This window comes from Pan troglodytes, chromosome 23 (assembly GCF_028858775.2).
Source record: "Pan troglodytes isolate AG18354 chromosome 23, NHGRI_mPanTro3-v2.0_pri, whole genome shotgun sequence".
NCBI classification, from domain to species: domain Eukaryota; kingdom Metazoa; phylum Chordata; class Mammalia; order Primates; family Hominidae; genus Pan; species Pan troglodytes.
This window is the reverse complement of record NC_086016.1, coordinates 28,129,259-28,152,809: the sequence shown is the minus strand read 5'-3', so window position 1 is coordinate 28,152,809 and position 23,551 is coordinate 28,129,259. Positions and strand designations below refer to the sequence as shown.

The 23,551-nt window shown below is 44.9% G+C and overlaps 1 protein-coding gene across 7 annotated transcripts in view; it reads right to left on the bottom strand.

Moving 5' to 3' along the window:
• MYO18B (myosin XVIIIB) overlaps positions 1 to 23,551 on the bottom strand; it is a 316,003-nt gene that overhangs the window by 62,366 nt on the left and 230,086 nt on the right. For all 7 annotated transcript variants that reach the window (XM_054675970.1, XM_054675972.2, XM_054675975.2 and 4 more), the window contains one exon: positions 2,470 to 2,600. In XM_054675970.1, the coding sequence (XP_054531945.1) occupies positions 2,470 to 2,600 (131 nt within the window). The remainder of the gene's footprint in view (positions 1 to 2,469; positions 2,601 to 23,551) is intronic.

The following is a 23,551-nucleotide window of genomic DNA, read 5'->3' as shown; positions in this document are numbered from 1 at the left end:
CCTCCTTCCAATTTGGTTATGTTTACTTAACTTTTGTTGTTTACTAGAAAAGCAATCTCTTGCTATGCAAGTGAAAATAATTTAAACATTTTGTGTACTGGCCAAAGATGGTTGTAACTACAGCCATTCATTCCTGGTGTAATTCATGCAAAAGCTCTATTGTTTCTATGAATGGGGAAGCCAGCCCAAGCATCAAACAAGTAATATTGACAAAAGGAGTTTGTAATCACACTAAGTTCTGCCATGACACTAATAAAACAGGAGGAGGGGGCAGTGGAGGTGGAATCCTAAATGCAACCATGAGCTGGAAAGCAGCTGCGAGATCAGGATTTGCCCTTTCACCAGCAGTTTGGCAGCTGTGCCAATTAGCAGGGAATGGCGGGAATACTTGGAATGTGCATGGAAGCCACTTTGGCACAAACTGAAGAATTTTTTTTAAGACAAAGTCTTTTATTTACAGGCAAAACATGAACTTTTATTTTCTTACTTATTTTCTGAGACAGGGTCTTGCTCTGTCACCCAGGCTGGAGTGCAGTGGCACAATCACAGATCACAGCTCACCACAGCCTCAAACTTCTGGGTTGAAATGATCCTCCTACCTCAGCCTCCTGAGTAGCTGGGACTACAGGTGCCACCATGTCTGGCTAATTTTTAAAAAGGAGTTTTTGTAGAGACAGAGACTCCTTATGTTTCCCAGGCTGGTCTTGAATTCCTGGTCTCAAGTGATCCTCCCGCCTTAGCTTCCCAAAGTGCTGGGATTACATGTGTGGGCCACCATGCCTGGCCAAGAACATGGAGTTTTAGAGTCCAGTGGCTCTCCATCTTGCTCCTGCTGAGCGCAGACATCGTTACTGGAGAGTCTGAGGTTACAAACCCCTCAGCAGCTATGACCAGCCCAGGACTGCATTAAGGGAGGAGGTTATGCACATTCTAAAATTAGGTATATGGAGTACATAACTTACATGAGCAAAATCTCCTAAAGAGAGTACTAGTAGAGCTAGAGATGTGTGTGCATGTTCATTGCACAGATTTCAGAAAATATAAATAAACTTGAAGAAAAAAAAATTGTCACCCGTAACGCCTTTCCTCGGTGTTAGAATGTTGGTGTATTTCTTCCAGTTTTTTTCCTTGACTATTCATAGTCAGCTCTAATATAGACAATATAGACGTCTGGTTCTTCCTTCTGGCTAAACCAGAGCTGATTTGTAACCCTCTCTGCTTCCTTTGCCTGTCTTGCACCCACATGTCCCAAAGGTCAGCAGCTGCCCCTGCCTCCAGCCCTTAAGAGGGTGTGAATGGCAAAGGTCTGGGTAGGAACTTCAGCAGACCTGAGTTCTAGCTCAGTGTATGAAGCTAATTTGCTGTGTGACCTTGAACTTCTCTGCAGTCAGGACCCTCATATGGAAACAAAGAGGGATGCGTTCCAAGGACTGATGTTTGACTGTCCCGGCTGCAGAAAAAAACAGCCTTCGCAGAGAGGAAGACTAAGAAAAACAGGCTTTTAATGTGGCCTGCTCAGGTGTGTACGGGGGCAGCTTGCAGGCAGCAGGAGGGAACCACCCTGTAGATTCTTTATTGAAAAGCTATGTAAGGAAAGTGTCTTCTCTGCTACCCAGGCTTTGCCACAGAGGCTAGAACGGGGGCAGGGATGTGTGGCAAGACAGGCAGCTGTGGTTCCTAGAGAAGCAATAAGCCAAGGGTACAAAGGTAGCTCCTGGGAACAGAATGCTACAGGAGTTGGACAGCCTGGACCCATGTGCCCAGCTGGGATACCTCAAACTCTTTCCAGCTGAGCGGTCCACCTGTGGCCTGCAGTAGCTTGAGACTCAAGCAGAGATGGTGAAAAGTAGCCTATCTTCTGAGAAAGGCAAGAAGCCCTGCCATTGAACTTGGGTGGTCTCGCTAATCACCAGCCCAACTTTGCATCCTTGAATCAGCCATTGCCCTTGTAAAATAATGTCCATTATTCTGTACAATCATAGCTTCCACTTATATAGCACTTACATATCTGTCATGTTCATCTGTGAACTCAACTCTCAACAACAGCCCTAAGAAATAGGCAGTAGATTGAATATATGAAACTTCCAGTCTGTAGGTCAAAAATAGTCCAATCTTGGCAATTGCATGTGGTTCATCCTAATATTATTATGCCCATTTTACAGATGAGAGAATTAGGCCAAGATTGGACATGGAACTCGTAGAAGACCATACGCTAGTCCTTGTTCCAGTCACACTGCCTCACTGAAGGCTTGGTAAGCTGGACTGAGAGGTTTTAGCAACAGCAAGGAGAGGTTAAACCAGCAGGGCAACATCGTCTCTCCTTACCCAAGTAAACCAGGGGTGCCTCCAGCCCCCAAACATCTTTGGGTTTCCCAGTGAATGTGGCCCCAGCCCGGCTAAAGGGCATAGAGCTCCCCAGGATGCCGCCCACCTGCTGCGCCCAGCCCTGCCGAGCCCCTAGCAAGTTACCTCTCAGTATCACTGTCACTGGATGCCACTTCTTCCAAGGCAGCCTGCAGGTCGGCAATCCGCCGAATGGATGTCTCCAGGTCTGTCTGGAGGGTTTGCCTCACTGCTGCAAGTTCCTCCACGTACTTCTCCTGGGGACAGAAGATGCAAACACACGTTGGCCTTGGGCAAGAAATGCACCACCCATGCATGCATTGGGGAAGAGACACGCCCCAGGCTGAGCCTAGTGTTCACTGAGCACCTATGAAGCGGTAAGTTCTCCATCAGAGGCTCTCTCTGCGGACAGATTTATGGGATCCTCAACCAGGTGTTCCATGTTTCATAGAGGAGGGAATAGCTACTCCAGGGGATGGCACACAGAGCTTGCTCACCTGTGCAGGGGGTGCTGCTCCCACTGCATCTGACCCCAGGGCCATGCTCTGAATCTGCACCACCACCCACAGTGGATACTCAGCCCATCTTGGATGGAGGAGTAAACGTAAAAACCAAGAAGGGTCATGGAGTCTGGTTTAGGAAGCTGAGCCTCAAGGATAAATCTGGTGCAGGAGGTCATGGGGAGAACATAACAAAGAGTTTCCTTTCAAGTCTGTCCCCTAAACACCCCCACCTTGCTGTCCTCACAGCAGCAAAAGCAAAGATGAAAAACCCAGCTGGGCTCCCTCCAGAACAGGCAAGCACGATGGGCATTTACAGAGCTCTTTCTGTGGCCAGAGCTGTGTTGAGTGTTTTGCAGCCAGGATCTCACTCATGCCTCACAGGCCCAGCAGGTGAGTCTTTACTCTTCTCCCATTTCACAGATGAGGAACTGAGGCCTTAAGAAGCAAAGACTTCATGGCGGAGCTGGAACTCAAGCTCAGTGCCTCTGACTCCCCTCTCAGTGCTCATCTTCGTGATCAATACTTTCTGGTACTTTTCTAATTGGATTTTATCTGGACTCTTGGGAAAATCTCTGACTTTAATTTGCAACCTACACATTGCTACCCTTTAACACATAATGATTGTTACCTAAGAGTGATTTTGCCCCCCAGGGGACATTTGGTCATGTCTGGAGACATTTTTGGCAGTCGCAACTTGGGGAAATGCTGCTGGCATCTGGTGGGTAGAGGCCAGAGATGCTGTTCAACATCCTACAAGGCACATGACAATCCCACAAAGAATTATCCGGCCTGAATGTCCACGGTGCTGAGTCTGAAACCCTGGGTGAGACCCAGCATCTAACCTCCTGGTAATTAATTCATCTTATGGGGGATAAATCAAGACACAGAACACAGCTCTATGCCCGAGGATGTTTGCAGCGGTGCTACTGATGACAAGGAGAGGCTGGGATCTGCCTCATCACCCAGCAATTGGGAATGGTTAGGGAAATCACAGTGTGTCACTTTGATGCTCTTAGGCAGACATCAACATTAGAAATAAGAATTGTGGCAGCGTAGAGTGCTTCTTTGAAATAACATGAAGCAAACGGAATAGATCCGAGCAGTATCATGCTCAAATCTATGCAGATAACACTCATGGAGAATTGAGAATATTTATGGATGGGGCAAAGCGGGGTTATAGATGGGATTTTTCTTGTAACCGGCTCTAATTAGGTAAAGTTTATTTTTGGAGTGCTGTGTAAAGGAACATACATACCAACTGAGGACAGTGGGAGGGGAGAAATTTGAGGATGTGGGGTCAAAGCGCAATTCCCAGCTCCCCATGGAACTGAGTAGCTAAGTGAAAATGAATGGTTCACAGCCCCTCTTAGCCTGGAGTCATTTTTTTTTCTTTTTTCTTTTTTTTTTGAGACAAAGTCTTGCTCTGTTGCACAGGCTGGAGTGCAGTGGCGTGATCTCGGCTAACTGCAACCTCCACCTCCCGGGTCCAAGCAATTCTCCTGCCTCAGCCTCCCAAGTAGATGGGATTACAGGCACCCACGACCACACTTGGCTAATTTATGTATTTTTTAGCAGAGATGGGATTTCACCACGTTGGCCAGGCTGGTCTCGAACTCCTGACCTCAAGTGATCCACCCACCTTGGCCTCCCAAAGTGCTGGAATTACAGGCGTGAGCCACTGCACCCGGCCTCATTTTTCTTTATTTTGCAGATGAGGAAACTAAAGCCAGCAAGGTCAGTCAGCGAGGTCACTCAGGAAAGGCACAGAGCTGGGATCTGAACCCTGGGCTTGGTGGCTCCCAGTCCAGTGCTCTTTCTGGGGCTATGACTGCATTCCCCAACGGAAGTCAGCGAGGACCATTACAGGGACACACTCAGCTCTCTGCACATTGGCTTGCCCATTCACATTATTGTAAGTCTGTGCCTTTCCAGTGTTTTCTGATTTTAAAGAGAGAGAGAGAGGCAGCAGGCAAAGACTGAGTAAGCCTAAGGGCCAGGTCAAGCTGATGAGAGGGAGAAGGGGTGGCGGGAAGGACGCCATGGTGGTGGCATGAGAAGGAGCTGCCAGTCCATCCCAGTTGATTGAAGCCACCAACTGTGAAATCCCCATCTCAGCCTTGACAAGGTGAGAGACAACCCGAGGTTGGGGCCCCCAGGCTGTCAGAGGAAACAAAGGACACTGAGGGACTGTGAAGGAGGGGGTGCTCACCCCAGGACATCAGCATGTCAGCTCATAAATGCACCTAGAAAACAGCTAGGTGCAAAATCCCGGCAGCTTCTGGGAGCATCTGCCCAGGCTCCACTCTTTTTTTTTTTTTTTTTTTGAGACAGAGTCTCACTATCTCGGCTCACTGCAAGCTCCGCCTCCCAGGTTCAAGCCATTCTCCTGCCTCAGCCTCCCAAGTAACTGGCACGACAGGCACCTGCCACCACGCTGGCTTTTTTTTTTTTTTGTATTTTTAGTAGAGACAGAGTTTCACCGTGTTAGCCAGGATGGTCTCGATTTCCCGACCTCGTGATCCACCCGCCTCGGCCTCCTAAAGTGCTGGGAGTACAGGCGTGAGCCACCGCGCCCGGCCAGCTCCACTCTGTTCTAGTGGGCCAGGACAATGGTGTCACTGGGCATTAGCCACTTTCTCCCAGATGTGGCACCTGTATCTTTGTAAGACACAGAGGCAGAAAAATCTGTATTTCTGTCTTAGATTCTATCCCAAGTCCACACATCTGGGCCATTGTGGGTTATGTGTTAAGTACAGTGAATCCTATAAGCATTGGTTCAATGAATGTCTAACCAAATGACCTGTCTGAGGTCACGCCGCCGGGAGACCACAAAGCTGAGATGTGCATCCAGGTCTTGGGTTCCTAAGTGGGAACCCTTTAAGTCACATGTGCTGAGACATGAGAAAAGGGTACAGACGTCCCCTCCTCCTTTTGCTTAAGTGAACCTTGCCCATGTCAGTGTCATGCAGGAGCAGCAAGGTGTACAGTCCACATCCTCAGGGAGCTTCCCAGAGGATAGAGGAGAGAGACAGAAGGAGGCACTGTGTCTCAGGGATGGGTGGGCCTCGGCTGGGACTAAGCAAGTGGGCAGAAGAAATAGGAGTCTAAAATGAGTCAAATCCACAATATCATAAAAGTGAAAGTAGGCTCTGGAGCCGAGCTGCCGGGGTTCAAATCCCAACTCTGCTGCTCACTGGCTGTGTGACCTCCAGCAAGTTACAGAACCTCTCTGACCCTCAGTTGTCTCACTGGGGAAATGGGGCCAGTAGCAGACCCTCCCTCACAGGGCTTTTGCAAGGAGTAAATGAGCTTGGCAGAGTGGAAACTTGACCAACAGTGGCATAGCTATCCTTTAATTCTCATAGGAGAAGGAGTCTCAGGAAGAACAGTGTCATCCCCAGGTTACTGAGATTTGCCAAGGTCACAAACCAAATAAAAACATTGGAATGCAGGACTCTGGCTCTGAAGATTTTTCACTATCCTACATAGAAAAGACATGAAAAAAACAAGGGCTGCATAGAAGGTGAGTTGGCTTAGACACAGCAAGAGGTGAGAACCAGAAAGCCATCGTCAGTTAGGCCAGAGTATGTGGACCAAGGACAGGGTTCGCGGATCTGCCACTACCTTCCACCCTCCACCGTTGCCCCCTTGCCGCCCTCTGCATCCCATCCTCCATCTGCTAGGGAAGCATCAGACTCAGTGGGCGCACCCTGAGAAGAAAGCTTGGAGAAATTTAGTGTTGGTGTAATCAGCAATCAGCAAATCTTTCCTGCTTCAACTCCAAAACCAAATGGAGTCTGCTGATTGCAGAGACCATTTCATTAGGCTAAACAAATGCAGTGCCCCAAACAGTCTCCCTGGGACAGATAATACAAGGCCCCAGCCAGAGACCCCTCCGGAGACACGGAAGGGATGCACAAGCAGAAGGGGAAGTGAGCCAGTGCCCCTCTCATGAAACAGGAAGTGGGCGGGAGGCAACGACAGCATCTGACAATCACGCTTGCTCGGGCTTGGCTCAGGGCTGCTCCATGAAAATGGGGTTGTGTGCTGAGGTCGATTGTGAGCTTGGTCTTCTCTGTTATTAGCTCTCTTTAGAGATTTGAAGCATGGAGAGAAATTGGGAGGTGGGGGATAATTAGGATACAAAATGATTTAGATAGATGCATAGATAGCAGAAATCCACTAAGATATATACCACATTCCCAGGGTTATCTAAAACTACAATATAATGGTGTACACACTGTAGACACACATCCATATATCCTGGTATATATTATATATTCATATATTATTCATTCATACATACACATATACATTTAATAAACATTTGTTGAGCACCTACAAGGCGCGGCACTGATCTAGGCACCGGCGATACAAATAAAGTCCTCACTTCCACATAGTTTATGTTCTTGCAGGGAACTAATCTCTATCTGTATTACCAGTGTCTGGAACACAGGAGGTACTCAATACATGTTTGGGGATGAAATGAATGGTGCTATTGTATGACTATTAGTGGCGAATGAGGGAAGGATAAGGGATAAATTATACATTCTAATGCATACATAATATACATGATACATACGTAATATATGGAAGATATATATATCGTGTACACAGAGATCAGTACAATAATATGTAGTATGTAGATAATATGCATACTTGCCAACCTCCCCAGCATCACTTGAGAGAACTATGATTTCTTGTTAAACCCCCGGGCTACTCCCTCTGGAGCATATCACAGAGTTGCCCATGTGAGAAGCGGTTCATATGATAATTAATGGCTGCAATTAAAATCATCTCCTCTTGTGATGTTCAATTAGAGGCTAATATTTAAAACTGTTGTTTGTTGTTTGTTTTCTCTGCCCAGAGCATCTCAATCTTCAGAGGACCCTCTCCTCTCTGCAAATGGACAAGACTCTCATTTGTTAATTTCTGCAGCTCTGGAGGTTGCCTCTCAAACCTTCTGAGGTGTCTCCCAAGGCCCCCCAAAGTTAATTTCACCTGTGCCACACAATTTACACTATAGATCAGACTATCTCAAAACACTTTTGAAACTTGACGAAAATTCATCTTGTTGCTTTCTTCTGATTTAGCAAAGACAAGCAGAAAATGTTACAGAGCCTGGTGCTGAAAAAAATTACACACACATATGCTATTATAAATATATATAAACATGTATATATGCAAACGTGTGTGTACAATATATGCATGTGTAGATACACACCCAAATATTTCCAGCATCTAGCACATAGCATACCTAACAAATATTAAGGACGTATTTATTAGAATCTGGTTGCTGATTAGAATTAGCAAACAGCAATCCCTTCTGGCTTCAACTTGAAAATCGAATGGAGTTGAATTTTGCCTGTAACACGTACTTTATCCTATAGATGAGGGTATATCCTGAAACCTGATGAAAAAATCAAGTATTTTCATATCCTTAAATGTTTAACAAACCTTGAACATAATAAATATGTGTTAAATAAGTGAATATATTTATATATATTTCTTGCATACACAGGCACTCTGCTAAATGTTCAAAATATTTTATCTCATTTAATCTTTATTGAAACCCTCAGAGTCAAGTACTATAGAAACATAAAAAGTGAGCTGAGATTATTGCAACAAAGTGGTAGCAATGGCTATTATCTCTCTGTGGTAAGATATCAGGCAATTTTTCCATTCCTTTTAGCACTCCTCAAGATTTTCTGTAAAGAATAAGAATTATCTTTATCATAGGCAAGTTAAAAAATATATACTTTATTCCTCTCTGATGCTATAATGAACAATCTCCTCATCCACCTGCTCCATGCTGAGAGGTAATCTTCATCACTTTGTCCTGTCCATTTTACAGATGAGCAGGCTGAGGCTCAGAGAGGTTAACTCATTTGCCTAGGGACACACAACCAAGAAAAGATCTAGAGCTAAGCTCAGGTCTCCTGACGGCAGTCCATGGCTCTGTCCAGCTTTGCTTCTAATTGTTCCTGTTTCATCCAATGATGCCAGGTGAGGGAATCTTTCCCAGAAAGAAAGGCTATGAGGAACTGCCATTGCTTCCTTCAAATTGTCCGAGGGTCACTTGCCTGGGAGAAATGAGGCTGACGCTGGAGGGTGTGAAGTGGGGGAATAAAAGCCCTGCGGGCTGGGCGGGGCGGCTCATGCCTCTAATCCCAGCACTTTAGGAGGCCGAGGAGGGTGGATCATTTGAGGTCAGGAGTTTGAGACAAGCCTGACCAACATGGTGAAACCCCAGCTGTATTAAAAATACAAAAAATTTAGCCGAGTGTGGTGGCATGCACCTGTAGTCCCAGCTACTCAGGAGACTGAGGCAGGAGAATTGCTTGAACCTGGGAGGCGGAGGGTGCATTGAGCCGAGATTGCGCCACTGCACTCCAGCCTAGGTGACAGAGCGAGACTCCATCTCAAAAAAAAATAAAAATAAAAAATGCCCTGTGAATTGTGTTCCAGCAAGAGCTCAAAGGCCACATTGGTAATGGAGTGAGCATCAGCAGGTGGTGTTAAGCTCCACTTTGGGAAAGGAAAGAGTTGGAGTGGCCCTAAGAAAACCCAAATGTATGCCCAGTCTCCAGCAGGAATAACGACTGGGAAGAAGTTGGTCATCATTCTACAGGGTCCTTTCCTCATAATTATCCTGAAGATTCATTGCATTATTCTATTTTTTTCTTTTTCTTTTTTTGTTTTGTTTTGTTCTTTGAGAGTGAATCTTGCTCTGTCACCTAGGCTGAAGTGCGGTGGCACGATCTCAGCTCACTGCAACCGCTGCCTCCCAGGTTCAAGCAATTCTCCTGCCTCAGCCCCCCAAACAGCTGGGATTACAGGCACCTGCCATTATGCCTGGCTAATTTTTGTATTTTTAGTACAGATGAGATTTCACCATGTTGGCCAGGCTTGTCTCTAACTCCTGACCTCAAGTGATCCACCCAGCCCCAGTATTATTCTATTTTTATGATGTGATAGCAGACACAGAGAGACTCATCAAAGGTCCCAAATTCATACAGCTAGAAAGTGACAGATTAAAAGTTGGGGCCTTCACAATTTCTAAAGGGTCAGCAAATACCCAACAATACCTCCTGTCCTTTTCTTCACACATGGCAGGCATGTCTAATCAATCATAGCAGAGACCCAAGCAATCAGGGGCTAGAATCCATTCTCTCAACTCACCAAGCCAAGTGTTTCATTCCAGTGATGTCCTGTGCTTCATCTGCCAGCATCGATCAGAACTCTCAACTCTGCTACACTTTTTTTTTTTTTTCTTAGAGATGGGGGTCTCACTCTCTTGCCCAGACTGGAGAGTGCAGTGGTACAATCACAGCTCACTGTAACCTTGAACTCCTGGGCTCAAGTGATCCTCCCATCTCAGTCTCCTCAGTAGCTGGGACTACAGGCATGCACCACTATGCCCAGATATTTATTATTATTATTTGTAGAAACAGGGTCCTGCTATGGTTCCCCAGGTTGGTCTCAAACTCCTGGTGTCAAGTGGTCCTCCCTCCTTGGCCTCTCAAAGCACTGGGATTACAGGCATGAGCCACCGTACCCAGCCTCTGCCACAGTTTTAAATGATCCCAATCCTCCTAGAAATGGTATTCAAATCCTCAAAGAAGATATTTATATTAGTTAGTTGGTTCGCAGGTTTATTTCTCCTTAAAGATTGGTGAGTATTGTGTGGATCTGAGTGAAGCTGAAGCTAATCACACTTCCAGAGAGGCCCTGGTGAGTGCGGAGAGGGAGAGATGCAAACTGCTAACATCACAAACAGCAGGAACAGAACTGGCTTTGGAACAAGATGAACCCTGAAGCAGCTACGCAAATCCCAAAGAGTTACTAATCCTTTCTTACCTTCAGTTCCTCATCTGGTAAAATGACAGTACTGTATTATTCCTTGACAAAAGGTGTTACAAGGAACAAATGAAATAATGTAAGATTGCGTACACCTCGCCTACCTAAATTGGTAGCACGTACTTGGTCCACAGGTTCCTATTTCCTTCTTTCTAAGTAAAGACACGGGAAATATGAGGGCTGCTGGTGTTTAGTGAGGACAACTTCATTTTTCAGAAAATGATGTCTAAGAATCTATTACTTGTTTTGTTGAAGCTGGAAGGATTTTACAGAATGCTTTGGGAAAGCCAGGAGAGATTAGCAACAGCAGGAAGACACTGCCAACCTAGGGCTGGACAAAAAAGCCAAGGAGTTGGGCCATCCAATGGGAAGTGAGACCTCAATAGCGCTGCCCAGAGGAAATGGGCTTCATGGAGGAGGAGAGTCCCTGATAAGATCTGGATTAAAAGGAGGTACTGCTGCTTCCATGGATGCCTCAAGGCAGTGCCAAAGAAAGATATCCTGTCTTCTCCCTTTCTTTTGACCTTCAGTTGTCCATCACTGCCTTTCATTGGCAGAACCTACCAGAAGTCAAGGAAACCAGGAAATGTCCTTTTCTGTAATTCTACAGCAGAACAGAGAAGGGGTAGGAGTGGATCTGAAAGTGAACAGGCAATGACTGGCCCAGAGCTCTGAAGGATCCAGGATCATTTTAGGCTTCATTATTTCAGACAGACAACAGGGTTTTCAGTCTGTACAAATTCATCAAACTGTTCACTTACGTGATTTGCACACTTTTCCATGTCCATATTTTGAGGAAAAAGTTGTAAGACATCCAGAATTATGATCTTTTTTTTAATTTTAGAGACAGAGTTTCACCCTGTCACCCAAGCTAGAATGCAGTAGTGTGATCATAGCTCACTGCAGCCTGAACTCCTGGGTTCAGATGATCCTCCTGCCTCAGCCTACTCAGTAGCTAGGACCACAGGTGCACATCACCACATCCACTTAGGTTTTTTCATTTTTTTAGAGATGGGGTCTCACTATGTTGCCCTGGCTGACCTTGAACTCTGGCCCTCAAGTGATCCTCCCATCTCTGCCTCCCACTGTTGGGATTAGAGGTGTGAGCCACTGTGCTCGGCCACCAGAATTATTATTTTCAAGGCTGCAGCATCAAGTGCAGGATTACAGATCCCTATTCTGTACTAGTTATGTATTGCTGTATACTAGGTTACCCAAACATTTAGAATTTTGAAATATCTAATATCATTTATTATCTCTCATGGTTTCTGTGGGTTGAGAATTCAGGAGTGGCTTATCTGGGTGGTTCTGGCTCAAGGTATTTGGCAGGGTGTATAAAGTCCTCCCAAAGATGTCTATGATCTAATCCGGCAACATGTAAATCCGTTCCCTTGTATGGCAAAAGGCATCTTGCAGATATGAGTATCTTAAGGATCTTGAGGTAGGGGGAGATTATCCTGGATTCTCCAGGTAGTCCCTAAAATAATCATAAGGGTCTTTGAAGATGGAGGCAAGGGGGTCAGTGGGGGAGAAAGCAGCAATGTGGATGTGGATGGAAGCAGAGATTGGAGTGGTGCACCCAGGAGCCAAGAAATGCTGGCAGACACTAGAAGCTAGAAGAGGCTGGAACAGATTGTCCCCTGGGGCCTCCAGAAGGCACCAATCCTGATGATACTTAATTTTTAATGCCGTTGGACTCATCTTGGACATCTGATCTCTACAGCTCTAAAAGAATAAATCTGTGTTGTTTTAAGATACTGTGTTAGTGGTTGCTTGTTGCAGCAGCAATAGGGAATGAAGACAGGATCTATCGAAATGCCAGCCAGGGCTTTGGTTGTCTGCAGGCTTGACTGCAGCTGGAGGGTCCCCTTCCAAGCAGGCTCACTGATGTGGCTACTGGCTGGAGGCCTCACTTCCTCACTAGCTGTTGGCAGGAAGGCTCAGTTCTCTGCCTCGTGGATCTCCCACTGATGTGGTTTGGATCTGTGTCCCTGCCCAAATCTCATGGTAAATTGTAATCCCCAGTGTTGGAAGAGGGGCCGGCCTGGTGGGAGGTGATTGGATCATGGGGGTGGATTTCCCTTTTGCTGCTCTCATGATAGCAAATAAGATCTCATAAGATCTGGTAGCACCTCCCCCTTTTCTCTCTTCCTCCTGCTCCAGCCATGTAGGGACTGCCTGCTTCCCCTTCAACTTCTGCCATGATTGTGTTTCCTGAGGCCTCCTTAGCCATGCTTCCTGTACAGCCTCAGAACTATGAGCCAATTACACTTCTTTTCTTTATAAATTACCCAGTCTCAGGTAGTTCATTATAGCAATGCGAGAATGGACTAATACACCTGCTGAGCTGCTTCAGTGTCCTCATGACACAGTGGATGGTTTTCCCATAGCAAGTGATCCAAGAGAGAACTCAGCAGAAGCCAAATGTCTTTTTATTATGTATTTTTATTATCATTCTTTAGACACAGGGTCTCACTTTGTAGCCCAGGCTGGAGTGCTGTGGCACCATGACGGCTCACTGCAGCCACAAACTCCTGATCCCACGTGATCCTCCTGCCTCAGCCTCCTGAATACCTGGGACTACAGGCATGTACCATCAGACCAGGCTAATTTTTTTATTTTTATTTTTGTAGAGATGGGGGTCTCACTGTGTTGTCCAAGCTGGTCTTGACTTCCTGGCCTCAAGTGATCCTCCTGCCACCAAATGTCTTTTATAGCCTAATCTCAGAAAGGACAACCTATTACCAATGACATAATCAATATGTCACACAGAACAACTCTGATGCAGTATGGGAGGTGACAACACTGGGGTGTGAATGCCAGAGACACAGATCACTGAGAACCATCTGGGAGGCTGGCTGTCACAGTAACATCAAAAGATCTTCACATTTGTCCCATCTCAATTGACTCCCATACCTACAAAGGAAGAACTTCTCATCTCGAGAAACACATCTGTTTATGAGTTGAATCATATCCCCAGAGAAGACAGGTTGAAGTCTTAATCCCCAGGACTTCAGAATGTAACTGTATTTAGAGATAAGGTCTCTACAGAGGTAATCAAGTCAAAATGAAGTCAGCAGGATGGGTCCTAATCCAATATGACCAGTATCCTTCTAAGGAGGGGAAACTTGGACACAGAGATAACACTCAGAGGGAAGAGAATGTGAGGACACAGGGAGAATGTCACATAAAGATTGAGGATTAGAGTGATGTATCTAGAAGCCAAGGAACATCAAAACTTTCCAGTGAACCACCAGAAGCTAGGAGAGAGGCATGGAATAGTTTCTTTCCAAGGGCCTTTGAAGAGAGCATGGCCCTGCTGACACCTTGGTTTTTTGGACTTCCAGCCTCCAGAACTGTAGGACAATACCTTTCTGTTGTCTTAAGCCATGCAGTTGGTGGCACTTTGTTATACCTCCCCTAAAAAACTAATACAACACCACGTGCTCTTTTCTTTCTCTTTTAAACACCATTGCTTTGCTTTTCTGTTTCTAATAGCATTCACTATAGAGAATGTAGAACATTTAAAAAGTGACAAAAGAAAACTTTGAAAATCATCCTTAAATCTATTACTTGGGGACAACGGCTTTTCATGAATATGTTGGTGTATTTCCATCCTGTGTTGATTTCTGCGTATGAGTATAGATAACATCTATTTGACTCACGCTCAGGTAAAACACTTGTATATTAAAGGCAGAATGGAGTTGGCTCTGCAGCCAAGCAGGGGACTCTATGGAACTGTACACCACCCAGCTTTCCCAGCCAGGATTCTCCCTTATCTTCAGGCAGAAGGGCTCGCTGCTCCAGGCACCTGCTTCTGGTCTTTCCTTTCTCTTCTTATTTTTCAACCCGATGGTTTTAAAATGCCCTCAGCTGTTGCCTGAGGGTCTTTATAGCTTTCTGGAAAGTTAACATTTAGGCAACTTGAGCTGTTTAAAATGTAGATGATAAAGAGTTTGCCTGCAGAATGTCTAAGTCGGCTGCACTACTGTGTGCATTCACACATCCCATGAGCATCTGTGGACACACATGCCAGACACCAGGGGCCAAAACGGAGTCTTGGAGCACGAAGTCACCTGGTAAAGATTGCTCAGTCACGGGGTGGCAGAGAAAAAACTACAACCTGGGAGTTTCCTACCCCTGTCCTCTCTCTCTTATCAAGTGCACCCCTCTCTCCATTTCATCCACTTTAGATGGATCATTTCTGCCTGGACATCATTCCAGCTACTTCAGTAATCATAGCGCCAGGGACTGGAGCTTCATTGGTGAGGAAGGGGCTTTGTACTTGGTTCTTGGAGTCCCTGATGGATGGGGAGGAGTGGATGGCACAGACTCCTCAAGACCTTATCACACAGGGATGGAGAATGTGGCTAAGGCTCTCTTGGGGCATTGGGATGGAGAAGGGGAAGGGAAAGGGAGGAGGGATCAGGCTTCAAGGCACGCAACTCTACCTTGGGTTTTTCAGTCGCAAGGTTTGCAAATAAAAATTTTAAAAAGAAATCTCTCTAAAGTTCCTTAAAGCTCTTGCTATTCAGAGCTCCTAGCTTTCCCATCCCTAAAAATCCTCTCCAGCCTATGACTTCCGATGCAGCATCCTCAGAAAGGGGCAAAGAATAGCCATCATGGGACCCCAACAACCTTCTCAAAGTTGATACCAACTGAGCAGGGGATTCACAAAACCCCCAGATGCAAACAGACATCCTGACCTGGGGTAAACTCCAAACGCCCCAATCCCAACTTCCCAGAGTCAACCACCCAGTTGCTCTCTGAATAAAAAAGGCATTTCATTTTTCTGCTCAAACACAAATATGACATATCTGTGCCACCCAATTTTCCTGACAGGGGAATAATTATATCAACATAATTAAGTCTCAACTGCAAAAATTATCTGCACTGCATATACTGACACTACACTTCCCACATCATACTGCCATTGTTCCAGCTGGTAATTACTAAGCCACCTTTGACATGTCTTATTTCAATTTAAATGGAAATGCAGCTCATATTTCTTCTCAGCCCACTAGCCCACGTGATTGCAGAAATAGGGAAAATGGACTTTGAAACTTCTCAAGTGGCCACTGGATTTTGTCTCCAAAGAAGTTTAGCGTGGGAACAATTTATAGCTTACCCTGGATCCCTTCTCTAGGCCTCAAGTATCTCATCAATACAATCTCTTGCATCTTTCCTCTGCTCTCTGTTATCTTTTTTATAAATTTAGTCTTCATCATCATCTCCTAAAGATTCAGATAGTTCTTTTTTTATGGAGACAGAGTCTTGCTCTGTTGCCCAGGCTGGAGTGCAGTGAAGCAATCTCGGCTCACTGCAACCTCTGCCTCCCAGATTCAAGCAATCCTCAGCCACCCGAGTAGATGGGACGATAGGCGCCCACCACCACAACCTACTAATTTTTGTATTTTCAGTAGAGGCAAGGTTTTGCCATGTTGGCAGGGCTGGTCTCGAACTTCTGACCTCAGGTAATCCACCTGCCTCAGCCTCCCAAAGTGCTGGGATTACAGGCATGAGCGACCATGCCTGGCCAGGATTCACATAGTTTTAAACTGGTGTTCCTCTCATCAATCTACACCACTCTCCAACTGTATTCCACAAAGCCTCCAAGGAGGAATCTCTTTAACCTGATCATGTCATTCCTCTGCTGAAAAGTCTTCAGTGTCTTCTCAGTTCCCACAGTCCCAACTTTGTTGTTTCGCATATCAAGTCCTTCAAAGTCTCTGTCCCAACTCACCCTTTCTTTTTGCTGCCCACACCTTGCACCCCACATCAGTAATTCCCAGAGTATTCCCAAGCTCCCAAACATGCCATGTTCTTTGATGCCTCTGTGCCTTTGAACCTACCATTGCTCCATCTGGAATGCTCTACTCTGCCTTATCCCTTCTCTGACAAGTGAACTTCTACTCATCCATCAAGACCCCATTCCATAATCACCTCCTGTATGATGTGCTCTCTGGCTCCCTCTCATAGAATTAGTTTCTTTCCCTTCTATGCTCCCAGCATTTGTACAAGCCACTAGGAAAGACAGATATCCCATCAGATAGGAATTATTTGCCAATGTCTAATTCCCTACTATATTGATCTCCTTATGAATAAGGTTGTACTCGGCCTTATATCCCAAATACCTCGTGTAGTACTCAGAACTTAGAAGTCACCACATAAATACTTCAACTTTAAACTCTTCCTTCCCTAAATTCATGACTTGGGTAGCATGCAGCAGGTCTTACCAACATGGGCCATCGATTCACACAGACAGGAGCTTGCAACCCAGCTCCACCATTTGCAACGTGACCCCAAGCAAGTCTTGTCACCCACTTGACCCTCAGTTTTCTCATCTGCAAAGCGGAAATAATAACAGCATTGTTGTGCTATAGGACTAGCTGAAGAGTCACTGATGAGAGGAAGTGTTTGACACATTGCATAGACTATAGCAAGTGCTTAATAAACATCAGCTCCCTTTCCTATTCTTAGAACTATTGAGTGACAGCTTGTGCAATATGCCAACCTGGGGGGTCTCCTCTGTTTTGATGCTTTCTCACCCTCACCCCATCTTCCCTGTGCCCCTCATTCTCTCCACTCAGGCATGTGCTCTGTACTCTACTAGCCAAACTATTGTAATGCCCCAGCATGGGCCTCAAAGTCCTTCCTTTCTCCTCTCCACAAAAACATGCTCGTCCTATGTCCCACTTCCTCACTGTCAGGTCACAATTCACCATGCCCAAGAGTGAGATACAACCACTACTCCCAATGTGACAACCCCCTGGGGCACATTAGGCCTTAACCTGGTGTAGCATCCATGTATGTTCACAGCAGTCCCAGGAGAGACTCTACTTGGGTTACAGATACAGCAACCCAAATACAAATACAGGAGTTGGAAAATCGGATCACCCCTTGAATAAAGCCATCCAGGCCACTGATGATTAAAATGACTGTAACCCAACAGCTATGCAGATAAGCATAGCCAGGGAGAAACAGCACGGATATGAGAAGGAGAACCACATCCACTGCAAGACATAGAAATGGATCCCACATCTGTTCGGATTCCCCAGGCACCAATGAGTACATCCTACAGTCGGCCCCTCAACTCTACAATAGATGTCAATTACTTCCCTATCTTCAACACAGAGTATCGTGCAGCCCAAGTTACATTCAGGTGCTTTGTAAACTGTAAAGAGCTGAATGCATAGGAGATAATTATCTATCATACTGTTTCTTCATTCTTCAGAGACACACTTCTCTTTTCAGGCATATCCCGTCACCTCGTAACAAATGAAACCTCAATCGGCATTTTCCACAAGCCAAAGAAACATCTTAAATGAGCTCGAGTAAGAAGGGGGAAACAATCCCTCTCGGGCAAATCAAGCCTCATCAATAGTCTTGTATTATTAGATATGTTCTTCCAATAATTGATCAAGGAGGATATGGAATGGAGATACTGGTGCTGGTGATCAATGCCAGATCCTAGCCTTCCCCAGGCTTGGATCAGAGTCAATGCTATCTCCCTCAGAAATAGGGTGAAGGCAAAAGCTACCATCAGAGAAAACGGAGCATGCAACATAAACAGCAAAAGATGCCAATAAACAGCATGTGGCCAGGCATGTTAATGACTAAAATTAAGACAATGATTTCTGGACCTGATTGGTTTCCATCTGCTGTGGCACAAGGATATTAACAGAGTTGTAAACATCAAGCCCTCATTTCAAAGTAGTGGAAAGTTCCACCTATTGATTGCATAATGGACTTTTTTGGTAGATACAGCTCTTATTTATTCATGGCCATTTTTTAGTGGAATGGGTTGAAATGTCCACTAACTCTAAATTAAGTGCACTAAGCGGCCTCAAGAGAGAGGTTCTGGGTGGATTTTTATTTCTGACCAAAAGACACTGAGCAGTATCTTGAGAAAGCAGGGTTTCTCGACCTCAGCATTAGGGATATCTGGGAGCAGATAATTCTTTGTGAGTGCTTACACGGGGCTATGCTGTACATTTCAGAATGCTTAGCATCATCTCTGGCCTCTACCCACTAGATATCAGCAGCACCTCCCACCCAAGTTGTGCCAGCCAAAAATGTCTCCAGATATTTCCTAATGTTCCCTGGGGGGACAAAATCACCCCCAGCTGAGGGTCAAGCTACAGGCATAAGGGTAAGCAGTAGACTTTATTTTTGAAAGAAATGGACTCTGGAGTCAGACAGATGTGAATTTGAATCTAGGACAAACCACTGTTTGCTGTGTGACCTCATCTTAAAAGTGTAAACTTCACCCTTTCATAACTTTGGGGGCCCTGGCATAAAGAGAAACTATGATATAGTACCAGCTGCTCCAAGTGGGGTCTCTGGGCCAGAAGCATCAGTATCACCTGGTTGCTGGTTGGAAATGCAGAATCTCAGGCCCTGCCCCCGATCTGCTGAGTCAGAATCTGCACCTTAACAATATCCCCGGGTGATCTGTGTACAGGTGATATTGGAGAAATGCAGACATTGTGGTTAAGAGCATATGTTTTGGAGTGATCACATATGTTGGTGTCAATCTTTCCTAGCTATCTGGCCTTGGGCAAATCACTTCAACTCTTGTAAGCCTCTTTTGTTAAATATGTAAAATAGAGATAAAAATATTTCCTTGCTCATAAGGTTGAAAGTGCAGATTTAATTAGATAGTATATCGAAAGCACTTTGCACAGTGCCTGTCACATAGTAGACATATAGTAAATGTGAATCCCCAGGCTGCCCTCTGCCTGGCTTTCAGATGCCTCTCAGACTATATGATGTTAGGATGCCAGGGCTCACAGCGGCGGAACATAAAGACGTTGAAGCTACCTCCGTACACTTTTGCGATCTTCCTTTTGATGGAGTCTGAAATTATATCAGCCACTTGGCCACTCATGGTCCATTTATTCATTTATTGACTCAGCAGGAAAGAAAAACAATTGCTAAGCGGTGTGCTCTCTTTTACCTCCACATCTCAAGGTTATGGCCAGGTTGTGCACGCCTCTTGGATGAACAGCCTCATCAAATTCACTTCGCAGCTGGGGCCCATTGACTCTTGCCAGGTCCATCAATTCTGCCTTCCCAGGCACTCAGGATCATCTTTTGCTTCTGATCGAGGGGCGTGACTCACAAGGTCTTCCAGAACTTTGGAAGCCAGGCATTGATTCCAACAGTCTCCCCCATTTTTCTCCAACTCTGGGACATGGCTCTTTGACACTCTCCCAGTGTCAGGGATCGCTTTGGTCACAGCCTCCAAAGTCTCCTTCTTCCCCCGCATTCCCTCTCTGGAGGCCAGACACTGCCCTGGGACAGACAGTGGACTGAACCAATCAAAACTGTGCTTAAAATGGCTCCACATTTGAATGGGACCCTTTGGAACCATAGGAGACGTCTATGAGTTTCCTGTGCAAATCCAAGTGCTTGGTGGGACCCTTTCAGTTTTATGTTCCAAAACAGGGGCGGCAATTTACAACCCTCAGGTCAAATCTGGCCTCCTGCCTGTTTTTGTAAATCAAGTTTTATTGGAGCACAACTAGGCATTTATGCATTATCTGCGGCTTCTTTCATGCTATAATGACAGACTTAGGAGGTTGAGACAGAGACTCTATGGTTTGCAAAACTGAAAATATTTACTACCTGGTCCTTTGCAGAAAAAGTTGACTGGCCCCTGTTCTAAAATCCTAAAGTTCTAAAATTGTGTAGCATTAGGAGCTAACAATTCTAAGAATGTATAGATTACAATATTCCATATTTCTATTAGGATGAGCCAATTACAATCAGCTATATTGAACCAATTTTGACCTATACAAGTGGCAAATTCATATGGTTCAATTTAATAAGATTTTAATATTATGTGTGTCAAATGATTCAAGATTCTATTAATCCTGAGATTTTCTGGCTTGAAGGCTCTAAGGTCTTATATATCAAAGTTCTAGGATGCTATCATTCCAAATGCTGAGATTTGGCAGGTCTAATTGTTGAGTAGCCATATTGATAATTAAGAGATGCTGTTGTATTAGAGGAAGAAAAGGTATGAACATTAATTAGCAGACATAAAAGAGTTTAGTGAGTAAATTAATTTTTCAAAAAATGCAAGTTGATGGTACCTTGTGGAAAAAATGGATGAAATACAGATGTGAGATGATAACGTTTGCCTCCTCACCGTCCTAAGATTAGGATGACCTAAGACACAATTGAGATTTGACCCAAAACAGCTGTGGGACCAAATGAGGCTCAGATGAGTATGTATTACTATTTGTTGCCCCAGAAACAGGTCCCCCTCCTTGTGACAATGATGTGATGATGAGAAAAGTCACGTGTGAGTTCAAAAGGGATTGGAAAGGAAGTGGCATGTGGTCCAGCCCCCTCCACCCTAGGGAGAAGTCTGGGAGGCAATTACAAATAAGATGGGAACACAAAGCATTTGGATTATGCACAAAAGGATTATGCTTGTTTGAGATCATGCCTGCTGTCCAATATGGTAGCCACTAGCCACACATAGCTATTGATCACCTGATGTGTGGCTGGTGTGACTGAGGATCTGAATTTTAAATTTTATTCCACTTCAATTAAATGTAAATATCCCTGTGAGGCTGGTGGCTATCATGTTTGACAACACCATCCTAGGGTATTCATATATGTTATAGAGAGTTAGAAAATAATCTAAATATCACAGAAATTATGGCACTTCACTTGTTCTGTCTGCTGAAATCACCCCATGGGAGAAAACTGGAGGAACTCCAGGCCAAGAGCCACTGGGTTCTGTCCTACGTTCTATGTTCTATATTTCTATGGTCTGAAGGTTCTAAGAGGTGCTATTGTTCTATGTTCTAAAAATGCAAAGCCCTGAAGGGCAGATGTGCTCAGGAAACCCTTTTGATTGATATTCACAGCCACCACCACCACCCCATTTTTAAGAGTAAGCTCTCACTTTTGCATGTGTGAATGTTTCATGGGTTCACTCGGCAATTAGTAAATATTGGAACACCTACTAAGTGTGTGGTTAGCTTCTGGACCCCACACTGGAAGCACCAAGAAGAAAGTGATGCTTAACAATAGGAAGTAGATAGTGTCCTTCAGAAACAAGATCTAGAAGCAAAAAAACAAATCAGTAATACAGAGGCAGGAACCATAGCTAAATTGTGTAGAGGATTGTGTGGGTGAGATCCGCATGGGAGGAGATCCTATCTCTTTTTTTTTTTTTTTTTTCCTTTGAGACAGAGTCACTTTGTCACCCAGGCTGGAGTGCAGTGGCACGATCTTGGCTCACTGCAACCTCCACCTCCTAGGTTCAACCAATTCTCATGCCTCAGCCACCGGAGTAGCAGGGATTACAGGCATGCACCACCACACCCAGGTAATTTTTGTATTTTTAGTAGAGAAGGGGTTTCGCCATGTTGGCCAGGCTGGTCTCCAACTCCTGCTCTCAGGTGATCCACCTGCCTCGGCTTCCCAGAGTGCTGGGATTACAGGCGTGAGCCACCGTGCCCAGCCGAGATCTTGTCTCTAACCTCACCTGCAATTCAGTGCTGATGAAATACCGACATCAGGGCTCCTGCCATGCTGCTGTGCCTACGAGTCACCTGGGACCTTGTTAAAAAGCCAATTCTGACTCAAAGGTGTGGGGCTGAGCCTGAGACTCTACATTTCTATAGCCAAGGCTGCTGATCTGCGAATATATTTTGGAAAGTAAAGCCATAAGTCACACGAAATTGAAGAGAATTAAATGACATGAGGTATAAAACATGCTCAGGCCTGGCATAAATGATAGGCTGTTATATAAGTAATAATAACAAGTAAATACAAGCTATACACAATGCAACTTAAAATATACCTCCAGCTGACATCCTTAACAGACGCAAACCAAGCAAGCAACTAACCACAGAATCACAAATCGGGGTTCTGGTCACACTTTTCCTATGTATATATATATACGTATATATTCATGGAAAAATATATATATAATGACCTGTGAGTCATATATAAATATAAAATACATATATTTTATTTATATATATATGTATGTATTTTTTTTTTTTGAGACAGTCTCACTCTGTCACCCAGGCTGGAATGCAGTGGCATGAATCCCAGTGATCCCAGCACTTTGGGAGATAGAGGCAGGTGGATCACCTGAGGTCATGAGTTCGAGACCAGCCTGGCCAACATGGCGAAACCCCGTCTCTACTAAAAAAAATTTTTTTTTTTTGCCCTTTCAGGTTAAGTGAATCTTAACTATGAGTATCAGCACACATAAGTCTGAATTGTCCCTAGGACCCTGTTTGAAAATCATACCAGTTAAAATGCAAACATGATTGTTAGATTTGACATGCAGCCATGTCTTTGGCTTACAGACAACAAGTCTTTAATGTCGACCCAACTACAACAAAAACTACTCTCTCTAAACAACAAAAGTGCATAAACAGAATCTTAATTTGCATACTTGGGATTTCCTAACTGAGGCCGCGCCTTTGTGATGGAAACGAAATAGTCTGAACACAGGAAGGCATCTTGGTGTGGGAAGGCACTAGGAACAGACAACAGAAGGATCATCCTGGGAAACTCAGAGCTGCCAGACTCTCAAATGAGCTACAAAAAGATCTGCATCACTGAACTGTAACCATAGCTAGGGCCAACAGGAAAGCAGACAGCCTTCTTTATTTGGTTTCACTCTCTCATGTTTTTTGGCTGGGGTCAGCGGGTGAGTACTACAAAGAATTACAATTTATTGACCACTTAACATGTGCAAAACATTCTAATCTCCCAACTACCTGATAACCCATTCTACAGATGAAGAAACAAAGACTCAAAGAGGACAGGTGCCTGAAAGAGATCGAGACAAGATTTAAACCCAG